Genomic DNA, 21,042 nt, shown 5'->3' with positions numbered 1-21,042 from the left:
TTACAAACACTTCTATCAGCTCCCCTCCTCTCCTAGCACTGTCAGCTCTGGTGTACTGCACCCACAGACTGGAGATTTGTCAGTAATAACATTTATATCTGTATATTCTGTAGTGCAAAACAGGCAGGTTTCTCTTGTGTGTGACATAATGACAGCATGACCTCTCTGCAGAAAGAGTACAAGCTGCTTAAGCACAGCAGTCATAAGTGTCTGTATCATTGCATCTCACACACTGAAAATTGCTCTAACTGATGGTGGGGATGTGTTCTTTGAGTTGAGTGTTGTTACCTGCTTAAGATTGGTCAGCATCATACAGGGTGGAGAAGCATATACCAGTGATTAAAAAAGGAAGATAAGTCCAAGTGTGTGTTAGCTCATTAGGTACCAAATACTTTGATTGCTAATATCTATACAATGGTGAGGTGAAATAAAAAAAATAAAAAAAATCACAAAAACGTTTTATTCTGCTCTGCAGCCACTATTACAGCCAAGTCCAGTTCGACATGAAAAATTGATGAAAAGCCCTCTTTAACTTAAAGATAGGACTCGCAGGTGTGGGGACCCTTGATGCGGATTGCGAGCTGGCATAGTTTGGTCAAAATATCGACCAATACCTCACTATTTATATGCATTTTGTGCACTATTTGGTCTTGTGTACAGGTGTGTTCACATTGGGATGCATTGAGTGAGTGCTGGCCAGCCCGTCTAATCGAATAGTATGGGCGTGACTAATAGGCTGTGAACCAGTCACTATGCATGTCCTTCATGTGAACAGCGCCCTATACAGGCCTGTAGTGTGCAAATGTATACTAAGCAGTCACCCCCTCCATGAATGGGTATGTGGTGAGTGGCTGTTCATTTAGTATTTTGCACTTGTGTTGCTAACATTTTGCTATATGGGCTGACTGCACCCTGTAGTGCATTTGTTCTAAGACCTGGGCAGGTAAGTTGTGCTGCCTTTTTTTCTGCTGGATTTTTGAATTTTTGGAGGCTTTTAGAAATTGTGTTGGTATCTGGTGAAAGCTGTACCCGGGTCATTGCAGCAGATTTCAATGCAAGACACCCTACACAAGAAAGCGGTCACCATTCCCATGTTATTTAGGTGTATCCATATAAATGGCCCACCCAGAAAAGTTTGCCTCATCACTGAACATAATGTTCTGTGTAAATTGAAGGTCCCGTTCCAATTTTTGTTTTGCCCATTCTGCAAATTTCTCCATCTCCTCTGCTGCCAATGTCGGCTTGAATCGCACTGCACTTGGGTGATATCCGAGTGCAATGCGATGTTTCATTCGCACCCACAGACTTATATGGGTGCGTGTCAGTCGAGTCTTGCTGCCAATTGCTGCATGTTGCGATTGTTCTGTCATGCCAAATCGGCAAGAGAAAATAATCGCAGATCTGAGATGCCCCATAGTATAACATTGGGCAGTGTGGTATGTGATGTTTTATAGCACAGCACTCGACCAAGTTATAAGTTAGTGTGACTCTGGCCATAGAGGGATCATCTTCTATAACATCCACATGCCCTGAAAGAACATAGGGATGGCGTTCAAGTGCTGGGACATCCACTTTAACTCCTTTTCGGCTGAGAATTTTTTATTTTTTTCGCTCTTCGTTTTCCCTTTCTTTCTTCCAAGAGCTGCAACTTTTTATTTTCCTGCTGATAAAACAATGTTAGAGCTTTTTTTTTTGAGGGACTAATTGTACTTTTGAATGACACCATGCATTTTATTACATTTTGCACTGGAAAATGGGAAAAAAACATTCCAAGTGAAGTGAAATTGAGAAAAAAGAAAATCCTCAATTGTTGTTTGTGTTTTGTTTTCTAGATGTTCTATCTGCAGTAAAAATGACATGGAAATATCATTATTCAGACTATGAGGATACCAAACTTGTATATTTTTTGTTTTAAGTGGTGAAGAAAATTCATAAAAAAAAAAATAGCTTGAGTTGCCATTTACCAAAACTCCTAATATTTTTAATTTTCGGTCCATAGAGCTGTGTGAAGGCACATTTTTTGTGTGGTAACCTGATGTTTTAATTGATACTATTTTGGGGTATATGCAATGCTTTCATTGCTTCTTATTACATTTTTTGTGGAGTTCCAGCAACCATAAACCTGCAATTCTGGCATTTCGATTTTTTTTCTCTTTACAGTTTTAACAAATTGGATTAATTCATTTTATATTTTCATAGATAGGACTTTTCTGAACATGCTAATACAAAGTGTAGTTTTTTTTTAAACACTTCCCATTGTTAACTTGGGAAAAGGGGATTACTTCAAATTTATATTTTACATTTTATATTACTTTTTAAAATCCTTTTTTCTTTACTGTTTACTTTGTTAGTCCCCTTAGGGCAGTGTTCCCCAACTCCAGTCCTCAAGAGCCAGCAACAGCTCATGTTTTCAGGATTTCCTTAGTATTTCACAGGTGATAGAATTCCTGCCTGTGCATGTGATGCAATTATCACCTGGGAAATAGTATGGAAATCTTGAAAACATGAGCTGTTGGTGGCTCTTGAGGACTGGAGTTGGGGAACACTGCCTTAGGGGATGGCGATTGTTTGCTTTATATATTGAAAATCACCATTGTCTATGATGCCTAGCCGCTGTCTGGACGTCACAGAGGAGATCATATGACAGGCACAGAAGGTGTTCATCCCATTTTTGGCTATCATACGAGACTTCCCAAATGTATTAAGGAAGGTACTGTGGTCGTGGAGACCAAAAATGAACTTTTGGGTCACAGAGGTAAACACTATGTCTGGCACCAAACCAACACAGTTAATCACCCCATGAACACCATCCCCACAGTGAAACATAGTGGTGGCGGCATCATGTTGTGGGGATGTATTTTGACAGCAGAGACAGGGAAAATTTTCCGATTCCAGGGGAAGATAGATGGTGCGAAATACAGGGATATATACTTGAGCAAAACCTGTTTGTTTGCCAGTGATTTGAGACTGGGACAGAGGTTCACCTCCATCAAGACAATGACCCAAAGCATACTGCTAAAGCAATACTCCAGTGGTTTAAGGGGAAATGTGTAAATATTTTGGAGTGGCCTAGTCAATGCCCAGAACTTAATCCAATTGATCTGTGATCAGACTTCAAGACTGATGTTCATCAGAGGAAGCCATCTAACTTCAAGGAGCTGGAGCAGTTTTAACCAAGATGTGGAAAGCTCAGAGACTTATCCAAAATGACTTGCAGCTGTAATTGCCAAAAAAGAAGGCTCTCCAAAGTACTGACTTTGGAGAGGGGTGAATAGTTATGCACATTGAAGTTTTTAGTTATTTTGTCCTATTTGTGGTTTGCGCCACAATAAAAAGAAAACCAAATGTTCACATTTGTAGGCATGTTATTTAGATGAACTGATACAAACCCTCAAAAACCAACAGTAAAATTCCAGGTTGGGAGGTAGCAAAACACAAAAAATGCCAAGGGGATGGGGGAAATACATTCGCAAGCTATTGTAGTTGTACAAATTATAAAAGTACAGCAGAATAAATGGAAAGTCACAAAATAAATCTGTAAGGTTTTTAAAAATTGATTTTTAATGAAGAAATAATTCCATTCCAAAATATAGACACACAGTTCTAACCACTTCAAAATAGGACATGTCCCATGTAGGTTCCAACACACACAAAACAATACTTAACAGCAATACAAAATTTTCCATACAGTAGTAGTTTTGTTACAATACCAATGAAAGTTGTCAAATTTTTTAGTGTTTCCGTTCTCACGGTCTTCAAGTGGTCAAGTGCACTAGTTATAGAATTACAATTATCAGTAACCTTGAGATTTTCTTAGTTTGCTATTTTTGGTTGTGAAGGTACAAGGCCTGTTCCAATATTGAGGATCACTCATATCTGCTTTGTCTATTAGTATGACTCCACTTGATAAACGACGCAACCTGAGGCTGCCCATATTTACAAGGTCTATCTACAATTAACTTATCTTTTTCCTGCACAATGACTTAGCAGCTATTTTGTGGGCTGAACACACGTTCCAGCTTCTTCAGTGCCAACCCAATAGAATCAGTGGGGTAATCACTTCACTGGTAATAAGGATAATAAAACTTCTTAATACCCTTTTCAGCCCACAAAATTTGAGCGCCTTTGCACTTGACAGGAGAATCACAAGGTGGGAAGTAAACACTAGAAATAATACCTTTGCTAACTATTACATGACCCATGCAAAGAAAAAGGAAAACACAACACAAAAGTATCATAATGAAGGCCACGAAAATCATATGCTAAAAACTGTAAATATTCTACATTCTAATTACCTCTCTGTATACATTCTGTGAACACTCAAAAAGCAATATCTGGAATCCAGCCCGCTCTATGATTAAACCCTACATATGTTTACCATGGTCTAAAGTGGGCTACATGAACCACTTAACAGAATAGTTGGAAATATTACTTCAATCTCATAGGGTAGACATGGCTGATCCTATATTGCCCAACACTTCTCCCGAAAGCTCCCTGCAGCTAACCCTTAGGTCTTACAAAGACGTGTGAAAATCGGTTTGAGATCGGACTGTCATGGATCTCCTGACCCAAGAGTGACAGCTTTCTAGAAATATATTAAGCGGTCACTCTCTGGTTGGGAGAGAGTTGCCAGTCCGAGCAGCGGTGGTCTATGCTTAGACCGATTGGCACGGACATCTGAATAAGCCTTTACCTTGACTTCTTATATGAAAGCACCAATGAATGTGACATACTATTCATCTATTTTTTTCATGGCACTTTTTCTTCAACTCATTTTTGGGTCATGAAAACAAATCAAAGAAAGAAAAGCTATAAACCAAAATTGATAAAAACAGATATTATAGAATACCATGCAGTTATTATATAGTGTATAGTAAATATCCTGTAATCTGGAATTAATGGCACCTCAATAGTCAGATTATCATACCTCCAAACATAACATCACAAGAAAATGTGGGGGAAAAAAGATCAAAGGATACAATACAAATATAAATTCTGCCAAATGATAGAGCACCTGAACCAAACGTGATTGGAAAAACAAAGGGACCCATTGTAGGTTGCGTGAAGCTTGCCATAAAATTCTGCTGAAATAACTGGTACCCTACATCCAGAGGCATGCCAAACATTCCAAGTGTTCTTCAACCAATGGTTTAATATGGGACCCTAAGCACAAAATAGGGTGCTCCTAACTCCAAAGATACTTTATTATGAGAGCTTTGTCAGAGACTGGGAAACACAGCTCTACTGAAAGAGATTCCAGGTCTTTGGAGCACTGGGACCCATGGATGGTCCCATAACATTAATCTCCACCAATTATCTATGTGAAATGTTAGATTATATATTTTTCTTGAAGTCAACTTTAGAGCTAGATATTGTCCAATGATATGCAACTCATAATGCTTTTAAACAGCTAGTTAACCATTTTTTTGTGATCTACTGAGATCTTGCAGCATTGAAAGAGTTACGATAAAAGCCAAGTGCTGGGTAACACCAGATTAAAGAATTACTACAACTAAATTTTTGTAAGATAAGTTGGAATAAACACATTTGAAATGTAACAAAACCACTTCAGGATTTGTTTTAGGGAAGCAAAGTAAAAAACAAACAAAAAAAAAACAAAACCTGAAGCTCTAAAACGCCCTATAAAACAATAATCAAGGACACAATACACTAAAATCTTTATTCATCCCCCAGATTTTTCAACCGCCTCATGATTTTCAGTTGAGGACATCCTTATGGAGGTATCTGGATTGAGTGGTTTAAAGCAACGAGAGTTAAGTCTAAAACATACGAATGTAAACAACCTTGGTTTTGTGAGGTTAAAGGGGTTATTCACTTTCAGAAAAGATTTTTCTACAAGTGTCTTTAGTAGTTAAAAAGGTCCCTTACTTGCCCTACCAGGGTCCAGCAGTTTCTGTTGTCTATGGCGCTGATGTCATGTTGATAGTGCTGCAGACATCTGTCTCCGAGTTCAGCGACTCTTCCAATGCAATGGCATAGGCTCACTGATTGGCTGCCACTGAGCTTAGCTGTCGGCAGCACTGTCAACATGGCACCAGACTACAGACAACAACAGAGTTGGGGAGTAGCCAGCGAGACTCAGCAGAGTAAAGCAAGAGACAATTTTTTATTTTTTTACTACTAGGAGAATTTATGAAAAAACTTTTCTGAAAAACAGACAAGCCCTTCAACCTTCAATCAGTAAATACATATTACAACGCTTTTCAGATTATTCATTCACATTGATAATTGGCAGACACATGGAAAAGCCGGATTTACACATCCATGTTTCGCAACCGTGTCTGCAACACAATGTATGGACAGGCTACAAGGGTCCTGACTTGAACTCCGCAGCTTCATATATGAGGCTAATGAGTTCAGGTCATGAGACCCTTGGCCGGTCATCCATGAAACTTGGATGTGCGAGTCCAGCCTTGAAGGACAACCTCCATTAAATTCATTATCTGCAATCCTGTACATTATAACTAAACTCCAACACAGCAGCATGTCTGTAACATCTTTAAACAAGATGCATGTCAAGCAGTGTGACATAAGGGTCCTTTCCTGTAGTCGCCCTTAGCAAAAGGTAACTGATGCACTTTGAACTTTGTCCCTGTCCCTACCAACCTATCGCCCCTGTAGATCTTACTGACCAACTACTTTCCAGTATTCTATACTTAAAAGGTCCTTGTCTGCACTGCATGTCTGTTTTCAGAAAAAGATTGTATTCCGTATGAAGTAACATTAGTGGTGCATCTTTCTTTGGAACTTTGCACCATACAGCTCCTCCGTTCCTCCTCATGTAAATTGATAAATTAAAAACCGTGCTTTATTTTCCTTATGAAAGGGGTGTGCCCCTATACATTCTGACACTTAATGCTGATTGGACATTGTCAGTGAGTAGGGACACCCCTCCCAACTAGCGCAACACTTGTCCATTTATATATTTCTGTGCGGAATACCAGAAATTGCACAACGCAGAGTTTTACAAAAGTGCCCCATAAATATTAAATAATCAGTAATGCAATGGTTTAAGAAAACATGTCAGGAAAGCCGATCACTCATCTTCACCTTCAGGCCAGTGTCACATGAGTGTTGATTCTCTCTCGAGAATCGGCTCCATTATGATAATGGCACTGTGATCAAACTCTGATCAGTGTCAGCTTAGTGTGATCCAGTTGGCTCACATGAATGAAACATTTCACAGGTGAGAAGATGGAGAACTTAATTTCTCCATCTTCTTCATTGTCTGGATCCACGGATATCGGACAGGACTGCACTTGCTTGACATCTGAGTGCAATCCGATGATTTCCATGCACCTACAGACATGAATGGGTGCGTGTCATCAGATTTGAAGAGCAAACCACAGCATGCTGCCATTTTTTTCCGATGACATTTGGTCTGTGGAAAAATACGCACATCTGCACTGCCCCATTATATAACATTGGTCCAAGTGCCATCCGATAAAACATCAGATAGCACTCGTCCGAGCTACAGTATATGCTCGTGTGAACGAGCCCTTAGAGAGGACTTAATAGCTTTCCTGACATGTCTTTTTACTAAAACATTGCATTCCACATAAACAACAGTACTAATATATAATTGACAACTAGGAGTTACCATTACCCATGTCAATAAGCTGTATACCTACATGACATAACTAATCAGTGCTGGTACTGTCAGACTGTAGTGATTTGTGAGGAATGGGTCACAATACAATTTTTTTCCCCAGAATGGTTATTCCATATTAAATGCACAATACTGTGCCTTGGATATCTGGGCAGCACTTAGCGTGTTCTGAAGCAGAGGAAAGCTGCAACTAACAAGAAGAGGGATGATGCTGATTTTCCAACAATAATGGCCTAGTGGTAAAATTAGGAAATACCTTTAAATAAATTTGTCAGGTAACAATCCAGGATCTCCTCGTTTACGGCTGCATTTGTTCAGAACCCATTCCACATACACCAATACACTGGGAACCCTGGCTACACATTTGCACCATTTTTATTTGCTCTACTAAAGGCTATGGGCCCCTGAAACAGGATTCTTACACCTTAAGGACCACTTTGAATTAGTATATTTAGAACAAATTTCATGATGTAATCTTTATTCTTTCATTTTCAGACCCTCACTTCATTTTTTGTTTGCAACTCACTTTTGTCAGACTTTTCTCATGTGAATGTGTCTCTCCCAGTAATAAATGTTGGAGATGATTTCTGTGAACTCAGAATGCTTTTGCCTTCACTAGTTCTCATGTATCAGTATAACTTTATTTCTCCACATCTCAGGTTGTGTGTCCATGGGGCATATTGGCAGCGCTTTGGACGCAGCAGATACCCCGCTCCGCCTAAAGCCCTGCCCCCTTTTGTATGCGCAGTGATTCTGCCTGTGTTCAGTGAACACATGAGGAATTACCGCATCCTATACATAGACTGTGTTATTTATCTTGCGGAGATGGAGCGTCTCTGCAAGATAAATAGATATGCTGCGGTCTAGAAAGACGCACCGCATGTCCGGTTACGCAGGGCCGCCGGATGTGTATTCGCATGCATAGTGACGACGGGATTTCATAAAATCCCCTCCACTATGCTGTAACATCTGGACGCTGCGGGTTGGACTCTGCAGCTGCACGCAGTGTCCAATCCGCAGCAAAAACTCAAGCAATACGCCCCGTGGAAACATACCCTAAGACTACATTCGCACATGGCATCTCCAGTGTTGACCTCCCGTAGCCGTGATTCCAGATTTACTGCTGTTGATATAATTGAAAAATTGGGGCAGGGAAGCTTCACGTTAATATCTTTACATTGCAAAGAGTCAAATTTGCACTTATATCTGCAACATAAATTGACTTGCTGCCTAATCCCAAACCCACAGATCCTTTCAATTTATGCTGTGGATATATTGCACTATTTTGCCACTGTAAAATGTAGTGGATTTTTTTTTCACAAGTGAATAGAATAGTCTGTGTGATCTTCCCTCTCTGAAGACTCGCTTTTCCCCCACTCCACACTGTGCTCTGCTTTGTACAATATCCTTCCTCTACTTGCTGATATTTCTTACAAATAAGAGGAGGGGAAGTGTTGAGCAAGCCACTGCAGACAGGAGCTCAGGAGCAGAGTCCGGTCTGATCTACTTCAGGAGCAGCACGACCAGCCTTATGCACTGGGCGCTACTAATGCAAAACAATAGCACATTTTTAATGAAAATAAGTTGCTTAATTTATCATTTAGGAAGGAAAATGTTAGTGAAAAGGTGTCCATAGCCTTTAGGTACAACTCTTTTCAGAGATATATTCCACACAGGCTTTATTTAACAACCAACATAGAAAATGGAAAGTCAACAATTTTCTAACATGACAAATAAATTCCACCGTGTACACAGACATTTCACTACATGGCAGTTTTCCTGCCCTCTTCAGTCATAATCCAGTGCATCCCATTATTAGGATTGTGTGTTTCCCCTTATTCTCTCCGGAACATGCAAGCCCTTGTGCTTTTCACTGCTACCCTTACTTGCCCCCAGCACGCATGCAAAATGTCTGGTGGCCATAAGGCATTCAGAAAACAACGTATATTTGCCGCTTATATGTCGGGGGACATTTTGCTGCATATTTGTGTGTATGTCATCACGTTCGTAGGACCTCGTAATATCACGCTGCTAACCCTAAGTGACAGATTTCCTTTACTTGCAAGCATGCTGTAATGCTGTAAAAGCGACCTACAAAGGCTTAAAAAGAAGCAAAACAATTTTAAAAAACACAGTTGATATTTTATATCTGTAACAAACCACAAAATAACGCCGAAAAGAAAAATGTGAGGCAACAGCAATATGGTAGAGAATATATTTTGGGGATTTTATGGCACCTGTGGTTATAAATAGCTTTATCATTTCAGCTGCCAAGGACGGGCATGCTGTACCCGGCAGAACCCTGCAGCAGTGAGAGGGTTAATTATGAGTAGCTCAAAACATAGTTCACAGTTTTAATAGCATCTGTGTGGATAGCAAAAACTAGATTCTAAGTAGTCTGAACAATGTATAATTTGTCTACTTTTTTTTGTATATGATCGTGTCTATATTGAAAATGAAAAATATATATATTTATATATAGATATATACACTAAAAACGTATATGGCTGATTTGTGAGCTCTTGAGAGGAAAAGAAATACAAAAATTATACAATTAGCCCGAACTTTATTATTTTATTTCAATGGGCTTTGTACACATAAATCTCTGTACCTTTTCAGAACCAATAAAAATAAATGTGACTCAATGCATTCAATTCTATCCAGTGACTTAAATAGACGTAAGGAACTCTAAGGAACTGCTGCTCTACCACCATCACCGCTTCTAACAAACTGATATCCAGGATTGCAGTCCCACGTCAAGTGCAAATCCCGCTGTAGAATTAAATAAAAAGTGCTGTTCTTGTTATCACCAAGACGATCACCATCCATGTGCACTGCCGGCTGCGGGAGCCAGTAGCTGTCTCAGATGTTATAGTCCCAGCTAGGTGCTCTACTGCAGCAAGGCCATGCATTGCACAATGGCTGACCATGCAGGGGGGACGCTTGCCTCCATACTGCTACTAGATAAGTGGCTGAGTAGGTTCAAATAGAACTAAGGCACTCAGACAAATAGTAGTAACAGCTGATATCATACAAATCATTGGCTTCTGTGGTCCACCACCACGTGGTGAGAGAGGATCTCCTCTGGTAGTTTGGCGAGTGACAAAGAAGACGTTTGCATACACCTGGTTGATAGATTCAGTGTTTCTCTACAGTGCTTTCACAAGCTTGTCTGAATACTTCTTTTCCCTTCCCCTTGGAAGTAAGGGATATTTCACTTCTCAAAAGATGAGACTGCCTGGCAATCTGCATTGACTGACAGCTCGTCCACATCTGACATATGACAATGAATATGTGCAAATGGCTATATTTAAAAAAAAAAAAAAAAAAAAAAAGAGAAATGATGATTTAAGATCACATAAAAGTTTTTGTTTTCTTTTGGAAAGTAATAGTTATAACACACATCTACAAACTACACGGCTTAGAACAAATGTGCTCTGCTACATTCCGGTGGATTCTGATGGGGTTCATTGTACTAGAAGATGCAGCAGGTGAGGTCAACCTGCATTTTTCCTGCGGGATTGATGGTTGACATCCACGACTTCTCATGCTACGTGCATCTTCTCCATACTACGACTTTTCTGGAACAAAATAAAACAGGATAGATTCAGCTTACATTACCTAGATAAATATATTGCAAATGGATAATTACAAGGAACCCAATTCCTGATGAGCAGTGACGTTCGCTAGGTCACAAACCTTACTCCAGCAGCGACTGCAGTGGGGTTTGTGGTGAAGCGCACAGAGATGCACGCCACTCATCCAACACTCCCAATTCATGAATCAGGAACATCTGACTCTAACACATCTCATCAAGAATGGCGTGAAAAATGTCAGTCTTGATGGATCGGTGTCGCGTTAGATGGAGTTAGACGGTCACGTCAGGTAATGAATAGCAGGACTTCTTTAAAGATGGTGTGATTTGTGTACCATATTAAATGGATTTATTCTTTTTCTGGTGCTGAAGAGGTTAACGACCCTTTCTATGCTGGTTAAAAACATGCAGTTCCATTTCAGCTGCTTCTGATCTGGTCATTACCTCTACCAATATAAAGAGGTCAGACCTTCTTGTCCCTGCCAGTGAAATATCCTTCTTCCTGTGCTGTGTGCTAAAGCCAAGTGGTTGGAGTAGAGTTGTTGTAGAAGTGTTCTGTGGTTTGCTGTAGTTATTATTATTATTCATTTTTTTATAGCGCCATGGCGCTTTACATGTGAAAAGGGGGCGACTATAGACAAATACAATAAACATGAGCAAAAAACAAGGCACTTATAGGTACAGAAGGAGGGAGGACCCTGCCCGCGAGGGCTTACAGTCTGCAGGGGATGGGTGAGGATACACCAAGAGAGAGTAGATCTGGTTGTGCGGCAGTTCAGTAGGTTGAGGATCACTGCAGGCGTGTTGGAAGAGGTGAGTCTTCAGGTTCTTTTTGAAGGTTTCTATGGTAGGCGAGAGTCTGATGTGTTGGGGTAGAGAGTTCCAGAGTATGGGGGAAGCACAGCAGAAGTCTTGGATGCGGTTGTGGGAAGAAGAGATAAGATGGGAGTAGAGAAGGTGATCTTGTGAGGATCGAAGGTTGCGTGTAGGTAAATACTGTGAGACCATGTCACAGATGTATGGAGGAGACATGTTGTGGATGGCTTTGTATGTCATAGTAAGGGTTTTGAACTGGAGTCTCTGGATGATAGGAAGCCAGTGAAGGGCTTGGCATAGGGGAGAGGCTGGGGAATAGCAGGGAGACAGGTAGATTAGTCAGGCAGCAGAGTGTGGGATGGATTGGAGTGGTGCCAGAGCGCTAGAGGGGAGGCCAGAGAGTAGGAGGTTGCAGTAGTCAAGGCGGGAGATAAGAGCGTGCACTAGTGTTTTTGTGGTCAAGGAATGCGCGGATCCAGGAAATATTTTTTAATATGAGACGGCAGGAGGACGCAAGGGCTTGGATATGTGGCTTGAAAGAGAGGGCAAAGTCTAGGATCACCCCGAGGCACCGAGCATGCGGGACTGGGGAACGTGATAAGCCATTGACATTGATGAATAGATCTGGTGGAGGGGTAGAGTGAGATGGGGGAAAGATGATGAATTCGGCTTTGTCCATGTTCTGTTTTAGAAGGCCGAGATAGCAGACAGACAGTGTGGGATTTTGGTGAGTAAGGAGGTGAGGACAGGTCCGGATAGGTAGACCTGCGTATCATCGGCGTAGAGATACTGCAAACCGCGGGATTCTATGAGTTGTCCCAGGAGGAAGGTGTAGATGGAGAAGAGTAGGGGTCCTAGAACTGAGCCTTGAAGAACACCGACAGACAAGGGGCGAGGTGAGGAGGTGGTGTGGGAGAGGGAGACACTGAATATTCGGTCTGTTAGATATGACGAGATCCAGGATAGGGCCAAGTCTGTGATGCAAAGAGATGAGAGAATCTGTAGCAGGAGGGAGTGGTCCACAGTGTCAAAGGCAGAAGACAGGTCCATGAAAAGGAGGACAGAGTAGTGTCACCTACTCTTGGCGGTTAGTAGGTCATTGGTGACTTTAGTTAGGGCAGTTTCAGCTGAGTGATTGGGTCAGAAGCCAGATTGTAACCAGTCAAAGAGGGAGCAGGAGGAGAGGTGGGAGGACAGTTCAAGATGGACATGGAGTTCCAGTAGTTTTGAGGCATAAAGGGAGAAGAGATATCAGGCGATAGCTAGACACAGAGCATGGGTCAAGGGTGGGCTTTTTGAGGATGGGTGTGATCTTGGCATGTTTGAAGGATGAGGGGAAGACATCAGTTGTGAGTGAGAGGTTGAAGAGGTATGTTAGGGTTGGGTTGAAGACTGTGGCGAGGTTAGGGATGAGCTGGGAAGGGAGCGGGTCAAGCGTGCAAGTGGTGAGGTGTGATCTTGACAGGAGGGTGGAGAGTTGATCTGTCATGGTGGAGAAGCTGGTTTTGGAAGAACAGGGTTGAGCAGCTAAGAGGGACATTAGGCGCTGTGGGTCAAAGCTTTCTCTGATCGTATCGATCTTCTGTTTAAAGAGGCAAAGTCTTCAGCAGAAATGAGAGGAGAGGGAGGAGGTGCTGGGGGACGGAGTAACGAATTGAAAGTGTTGAAAAGCTGTTTAGGGTTGTGAGACAGGGAGGATATGAGAGATGAGAATTAAGTTTGTTTTGTGGCAGTGAGCGTGGACTATGCAATGAAGTGGTCGGCAGAGCGAGATCGCTGCCATCTCCGTTCAGCGACCCCGGAAGCCTGTCTCAGTTCTTTGGTCAGGCTGGTCAGCCAAGGCTGCCTGTTGATTGTATGAGTTTTGTTATGCATGGGGGGCGGCCGAATTGAGTGTTGCTGTTATTGTGGTGTTATAAAAAGAGGCAGCAGCATCTGTGTCATGAAGGTTAGCTATGTCTATAAGAGGGAGAAGGGACTCAGAGGGATTGTAAATTGAGGTGTTTGAGATTTCTGCGAGGGTGAGTAAGTATGTGGAGTGGGGGTTGCGCACTAGGTGAGGAGAGGGAAGAGAATGTCAGTAGGCTGTGGTCAGACGGGGAGGGGTGAGTTAGTGAGATTAGTAAGGGAACAGAAGCGGGTAAAGATGAGTCTAGTGTGTGACCGCAGAGGACCACTGAGTGAGGCAGTGAGCGATAAAAGTTTAGAGGCAGCTGAGGTAGAAGTATCAGCAGAGAGGAAATTAAGTAGCCAGGTGGTGAAGTGGTCAAGAAAGGTGGAGGTGGCTAGTTCTGGGGGGCGGCAGATGACAGCCAGCTGAAGGTTAGAGGGGGTATAGATGCAGACGGAGTGCACCTCAAATGAGGGAGGAGTAGCGGTGGGTGGTAGCGGGATTGCAGTAAAAGAGCAGGTGTCAGACAGGAGCAAGCCAACTCCTCCATCACGTTTGGTGCTGGGGCAAGGGGTGTGAGAGAGGTGGAATCCACCGTGGGAGCTGGAGAGGCCGAGTCAGAGGTGGTGAGCCAAGTTTCAGTGATGCAGAGGAAGGAGAGTTTGTTGGTGATGAAGAGGTCATGGATAAATGAGTTTGTTGCAGACGGACCGTGCGTTCCATAGTGCTCCAGGTACAGAGACCGGGGAGTGGGGGCTGCATGAATGGGTATGAGGTTATCATGGTTGGGAAAACGTGTAGAAGATTGTGGCAGGGGGTTAGAAATGAGTGTGGGGATGTGTTGAGGAGGGCCAGGATTTGGGGATACGTCACCAGCAAATAGTACGTGTAGTATGTGTTTATTTATCTCCTGGTTCCTGTTCCCATTTAGTTTGTTCCTCCCTGTCTCTATCCTCCTCCCTATTCTTGGTTAGTGCTTTTGGATGATAGCGGTTTTCTGTTATCCACGTTTTGTCTTTGTGTCTTTTTTAAATTACATTTCTGTCCCAATTTTTCATGGTGGGGGAGGGGACAGGGTTTAACAGGAGCATAGTAAGGTCGGAGATTCGGGCCTCTCTACCTTCACAAGTATCCATGGGGACAGGTATAGTTAGGGTCTCAGTTCCAGGGACAGCTTGAGGCCCCCCTTCCTTACCGAAGACCGTCACAGTGTGACAATCGGCCCAACATTTTTTTTATAGAATGGTTCCTTATCAGCCATTATATGTCTGTCTATGTATGATATTAAACTTTGTAATGTTAGTGCTGATTAGGGTATGTTCACATAGGTCTTACACTCAACAGATTTTACATCCAGATTTTCAGTATGGAAAATCTGCTATGTTAGTTTTTTTTTTCAGTACCAGTAGGGTGAATGAGTCATTATGAAAACTCATCTACAACCTGTGAAAAAGAATCTGATGTGTAAAGTAACCGCTGTGCAGATTTAACATCCAAGCATGTGAATTGACGGATTTTATCGCTTTCATTGAGTTTGGTTAAATCAATAGAGAAATTGCAGAAAAATCTATGAAAAAAATCTGCATGTGATTTATGCAGATTTTGCCACTATTGATATTTGCAATAGATTTATTTCTGTGTATTTTCTGTAGACGCACTCTTAAAAATATGTGTACATTCCCTTAAGTGTCTTGCTTCTAGCAGTGCTTTGCTCACTAGGCATTGAGTGCCCTCTGCTGCTCAGAAGATGCCATATTCCTCCATGAGCCCTCACAGACATTCAATATAACCAGTGACTACATAAAAGCAAGTCTCATAATTTATTTCATGTATTACATAATCAGGCAGATGAGTTCTGTGCTATGGCTACTCCTCAACTTCCTAATAAAAAATATGTAGTGCTATAGTAGAAAATACTCACTTTTGAGGGGAAGGAAAGAGAACAGTGCATTCAGCCCTGCAAACTGACCTATAGGAGAAAAGGGCCAGATGATGATATAAGTATTAATGCTGTCCTAAGGGTGCTCATACACATTAGATCAAAGTTGTTCGTTTTGACGGACTAACATTTGTAATCGTTCAAAACTCTGATCGGGTTTGTTAGATTTTTTCGGCCGATGATCTGCATCACAATGCTGTTTGGTGCAGATTATCAACAGACATAATCTGTAGCATATAAGGGGAATCACTGAACAAATGATTAATAATAATCTTTATTTTTATATAGCGCTAACATATTCCGCAGCGCTTTACAGTTTGCACACATTATAATCGCTGTCCCCAATGGGGCTCACAATCTAAATTCCCTATCAGTATGTCTTTGGAATGTGGGAGGAAACCGGAGTGCCAGGAGGAAACCCACGCAAACACAGAGAGAACATACAAACTCTTTGCAGATGTTATCCTTGGTGGGATTTGAACTCAGGACTCCAGCGCTGCAATGCTAACCACTGCGCCACTTATCAGGGGGTGTAGCAACTGCGGTCACAGGGGATGTGACTGGGAAAGGGGGCCTGGATGCCCGACACTCACTTCTTTTAACTGTATCAGTGTTTTGATAATATGGATACAGTTGAACACTGTGGCCCTCGGCTCTGTTATGATGCGATGGTCTAGGAGCAACATGGAACGAGCTCTGAAGGAAGTGGTAACTGTACTGACCGCAGTCCCTAAGCTCAACACAACACTAGAAGCAGCCGTGGAATGCTCCTAACTCTCCCTATGCATCTCGTCACAGCCTAAGAGCTAACTACCCCTAAAGACAGAAGCAGGAAAACTATCTTGCCTCAGAGAAAATCCCCAAAGGATAGATTAGCCCCCCACAAATAATGACTGTGAGTAGAGAGGGAAAAGACATACACAGAATGAAACCAAGATGAGCACAGGAGGCCAGTCTAGCTTGATAGATAGGACAGGATGGAATACTGTGCGGTCAGTATAAAACACTACAAAAATCCACGCAGAGTTTACTAAAAATCTCCACACCTGACTAAAGGTGTGGAGGGTAAATCTGCTTCCCAGAGCTTCCAGCAAGACAGAATTAATTCATACTGATAAGCTGGACAAACATAGAAAGCACTGAACGGATAAGTCCACAATCTGTGAACAGAACAGAGCAAGTAAGAACTTAGCTTTGCTGAACTGGTCAGGAAAACAGGGAAATCCAAAGAGATGTGAATCCAACCAGAAACCATTTACAAGTGGCACTAGCTGAAGGAACAGCCAGACCTAAATAGCCGAGCAGAAGAGAAGATAAGTGGAGGCAGCTGATGACAGCTAACTCCAAGGAGCAGCCATACCACTTGAAACCACTAGAGGGAGCCCAAGAGCAGAACTCACAAAAGTGCCACTTACAACCACCGGAGGGAGCCCAAGAGCGGAATTAACAACACGGCTCCCTGCTCCCTCACTAGCTCTACGAAGTCTCACGCCCAAGTGGATCTGATACAACTAACTGGTTGCAGATGGCTCACAAAACCACCCACAACTCAGATCTTCCCAGTGGGTGCAAACAAACAAAAGTGAAGCAATACATGGCACTTACTGAAATCAATATACAGTGCTTGGAAAAAGTATTTCTGCCAATGAACTTTTACACATTTTCACGTTATACCCACAAACTTAAATGTATTCTATTGTGATTTTATATGATATACAAACACAAAGTAGCAAGTCTTTGTTAAGTGTAAAAGAAATGATACTTGGTTTTTTAATTACTTTAAAAATATAAATGTGAAAATTGTGATGTGCATTTGTATTCAGCCCCCTGCAGTCTAATACCCTTAAATAAAAATCTGAGTGACCAATTGCCTCAGAGTCAAATATTTAGTAAATTGAGTCCACCTATGTGTAATTTATTCTCAGTATAACTATAGCTGTTCTGTGAAGGTTTGCGCAAGAACATTAAGGATCAATCGGCCTCATGAAAACCAAGGAATACACTAGACAGGTCAGGGATAAAGTTGTGTAGAAAAGTAAAGTAGGGTTGAGCTATAAAAAAGCAGCCCAAGTTCTGAACATCTCATAGAGCACTGTTCAATCCAATTGAAAAATGGAAGGAGTATGGCACATCTGCAAACCTACCAAGATATTCAAGTGACTCCCCCAACATCCAATATATAGCCATAGTGCGGTATAATGCTCCCCCAACATCCAATATATAGCCATAGTGCGGTATAATGCTCCCCCAACATCCAATATATATCCATAGTGCGGTATAATGCTCCCCCAACATCCAATATATAGCCATAGTGCGGTATAATGCTCCCCCAACATCCAATATATAGCCATAGTGCGGTATAATGCTCCCCCAACATCCAATATATAGCCATAGTGCGGTATAATGCTCCCCCAACATCCAATATATATCCATAGTGCGGTATAATGCTCCCCCAACATCCAATATATATCCATAGTGCGGTATAATGCTCCCCCAACAGGTCCGTATATTGATCCGCAGTGCGGTATAATGCTCCCCCAACAGGTCCGTATATTGATCCGCAGTGCGGTATAATGCTCCCCCAACATCCAATATATATCCATAGTGCGGTATAATGCTCCCCCAACATCCAATATATATCCATAGTGCGGTATAATGCTCCCCGAACATCCAATATATAGCCATAGTGCGGTATAATGCTCCCCCAACATCCATTATATAGCCATAGTGCGGTATAATGCTCCCCCAACATCCAATATATAGCCATAGTGCGGTATAATGCTCCCCCAACATCCAATATATATCCATAGTGCGGTGTAATGCTCCCCCAACAGGTCCGTATATTGATCCGCAGTGCGGTATAATGCTCCCCCAACAGGTCCGTTTATTGATCAGCAGTGCGGTATAATGCTCCCCCAACATCTCCGTTTATTGATCAGCAGTGCGGTATAATGCTCCCCCAACATCTCCGTTTATTGATCAGCAGTGCGGTATAATGCTCCCCCAACAGTTCCGTATATTGATCCGCAGTGCGGTATAATGCTCCCCCAACATCCAATATATATCCATAGTGCGGTATAATGCTCCCCCAACATCCAATATATAGCCATAGTGCGGTATAATGCTCCCCCAACATCCAATATATAGCCATAGTGCGGTATAATGCTCCCCCAACATCCAATATATAGCCATAGTGCGGTATAATGCTCCCCCAACATCCATTATATAGCCATAGTGCGGTATAATGCTCCCCCAACATCCAATATATAGCCATAGTGCGGTATAATGCTCCCCCAACATCCAATATATAGCCATAGTGCGGTATAATGCTCCCCCGACATCCAATATATATCCATAGTGCGGTATAATGCTCCCCCAACATCCAATATATAGCCATAGTGCGGTATAATGCTCCCCCAACATCCAATATATAGCCATAGTGCGGTATAATGCTCCCCCAACATCCAATATATAGCCATAGTGCGGTATAATGCTCCCCCGACATCCAATATATATCCATAGTGCGGTATAATGCTCCCCCAACATCCAATATATAGCCATAGTGCGGTATAATGCTCCCCCAACATCCAATATATAGCCATAGTGCGGTATAATGCTCCCCCAACATCCAATATATAGCCATAGTGCAGTATAATGTATGGCCAGATCAGTATATAACTTTACTTATCGCTGGGTAAAGATCACCCCCTATTTAGTAACACATCCAATCCATAGACCTACAGAACACAGCTAGACAACACACACCAGCTAGCAGGAAAGATTCCTAGGTTGTTTCTTTCCCTGCGATGAGCAGAAGGAGGAGGCGGCAGGATGAGCTCAGCTGAATAGCCAGAGGCTGGAAGGAGGGGGGCGGGGGACCTGGGTGAGAGTCTGAGACATGCAGTGCGCATGCCCAGGAATCCTAGCCCCGCACTGTGCATAATGCATAACACAGTGCGGGGCAGGGAGTCCCGAGGTGGGTGGCCGCACTGCCAGCACAGGCGCAGTCTGCAAGCCTGGCTGTGACGTCAGACAGCCAGAGCTTACTGCGCCTGCCCCACAAGTATTTACACAGCGCCGGCGCCGGATTTCAAAAGAAAACAGCGTGCAGGGGGCGGCGACCATCGCCCCAGAAGATGTGAGTGACGGCTGTTGGGCACTTCACAGAGGAGGCTTCAGACCCGCCTCCGTGGACAAAGACAGGTATTTCTGCAGAGTTTCAAAACGCTTTATTTTAATAATACCTGAACACAAAACTAAAAGAGCCACCTTGTTAGAATGCAGCATTACTGCTGCACAAGGTGGCTCTTTTAGTTTATAACGGCTGCAGGGGGGTGACAGTGGCCCTTTAAAGAAGAGTGGCAAGAAAAAATTTTTTTTTTGAAAGCAAGCAATAAGAAATCCTGTTTGCAGAAAACTAACACCATACATCACCCTGAAAACACAATCCCACTGTCAAATATGGTGGTGGTAACATCATACTGTGGGGATGCTTCTCTTCAGCTGGAACAGGGAAACTGATTAGAGTTGATGGGAAAATGAATGGAGCTAAATACAGGGCAATCCTGGAAGAAAACCTGTTAGAGGCTGAAAAAAGACTTGAGACTGGAGAGTAGGTTCACCTTCCAGCAGAACAATGCCCCTAAACCATTTGGATATTCATACCATCATTCATGGACCATGCAAAATTATCAACTTGAAATTTATCCTGCTATATTTGGTCAAACATTTAATTAACTCAACCCTAATGTGATGACTAGAACTGCATCTCTTTGGTGAGGCATATGATGTTAGGTGATAATGATCATGTTGCTACTCGCACAATCTTTTCCAGGTTTATGACAGTCTGAAGTGCAGTCAACTCTTTGCGATAAGTTTTGTCAATAACTGAACTCACCCGTAAGGTGTTCCGAACATACGTTTATTACATACACTGCAGGTCTCCTCACAGTGAGAAATTCATGGCTGTTCAAGTTACATTTATAGAACTTAAGCAGTGGGAGATCTGCCCCAAACATCACATAGGATAAACCGAGACTCCTGTATATACATCACATAGGTTACTTTGAGGCTGCTGTTATACATAACAGATACACCGAGACTGCTGTGTACACCACACAGGAGACACCAAGACTGCTGTGTATACATCACAAAGGAGACACCAAGACTCA

At 42.3% G+C, this 21,042-nt stretch overlaps 1 protein-coding gene across 16 annotated transcripts in view; it reads right to left on the bottom strand.

Annotated features, from left to right (window-relative positions):
• Window positions 1-3,538: 3,538 nt before the first annotated feature.
• DTNA (dystrobrevin alpha) overlaps window positions 3,539-21,042 on the bottom strand; it is a 450,665-nt gene continuing 433,161 nt past the window's right edge. For 9 of the 16 annotated variants that reach the window (XM_069731276.1, XM_069731277.1, XM_069731274.1 and 6 more), the window contains one exon: window positions 3,539-11,211. In XM_069731276.1, the coding sequence (XP_069587377.1) occupies window positions 11,176-11,211 (36 nt within the window). In that variant the 3' untranslated portion in view covers window positions 3,539-11,175. Of the gene's footprint in view, window positions 11,212-15,853; window positions 15,902-21,042 lie in introns of all 16 variants that reach the window. The other 7 variants (XM_069731283.1, XM_069731275.1, XM_069731291.1 and 4 more) reach the window with 1 other exon arrangement.

This window comes from Ranitomeya imitator, chromosome 6, assembly GCF_032444005.1.
Source record: "Ranitomeya imitator isolate aRanImi1 chromosome 6, aRanImi1.pri, whole genome shotgun sequence".
In the NCBI taxonomy this organism is placed as follows: domain Eukaryota; kingdom Metazoa; phylum Chordata; class Amphibia; order Anura; family Dendrobatidae; genus Ranitomeya; species Ranitomeya imitator.
The sequence above is the reverse complement of the archived record's forward strand: the minus strand, read 5'-3'. Positions and strand labels throughout refer to the sequence as shown.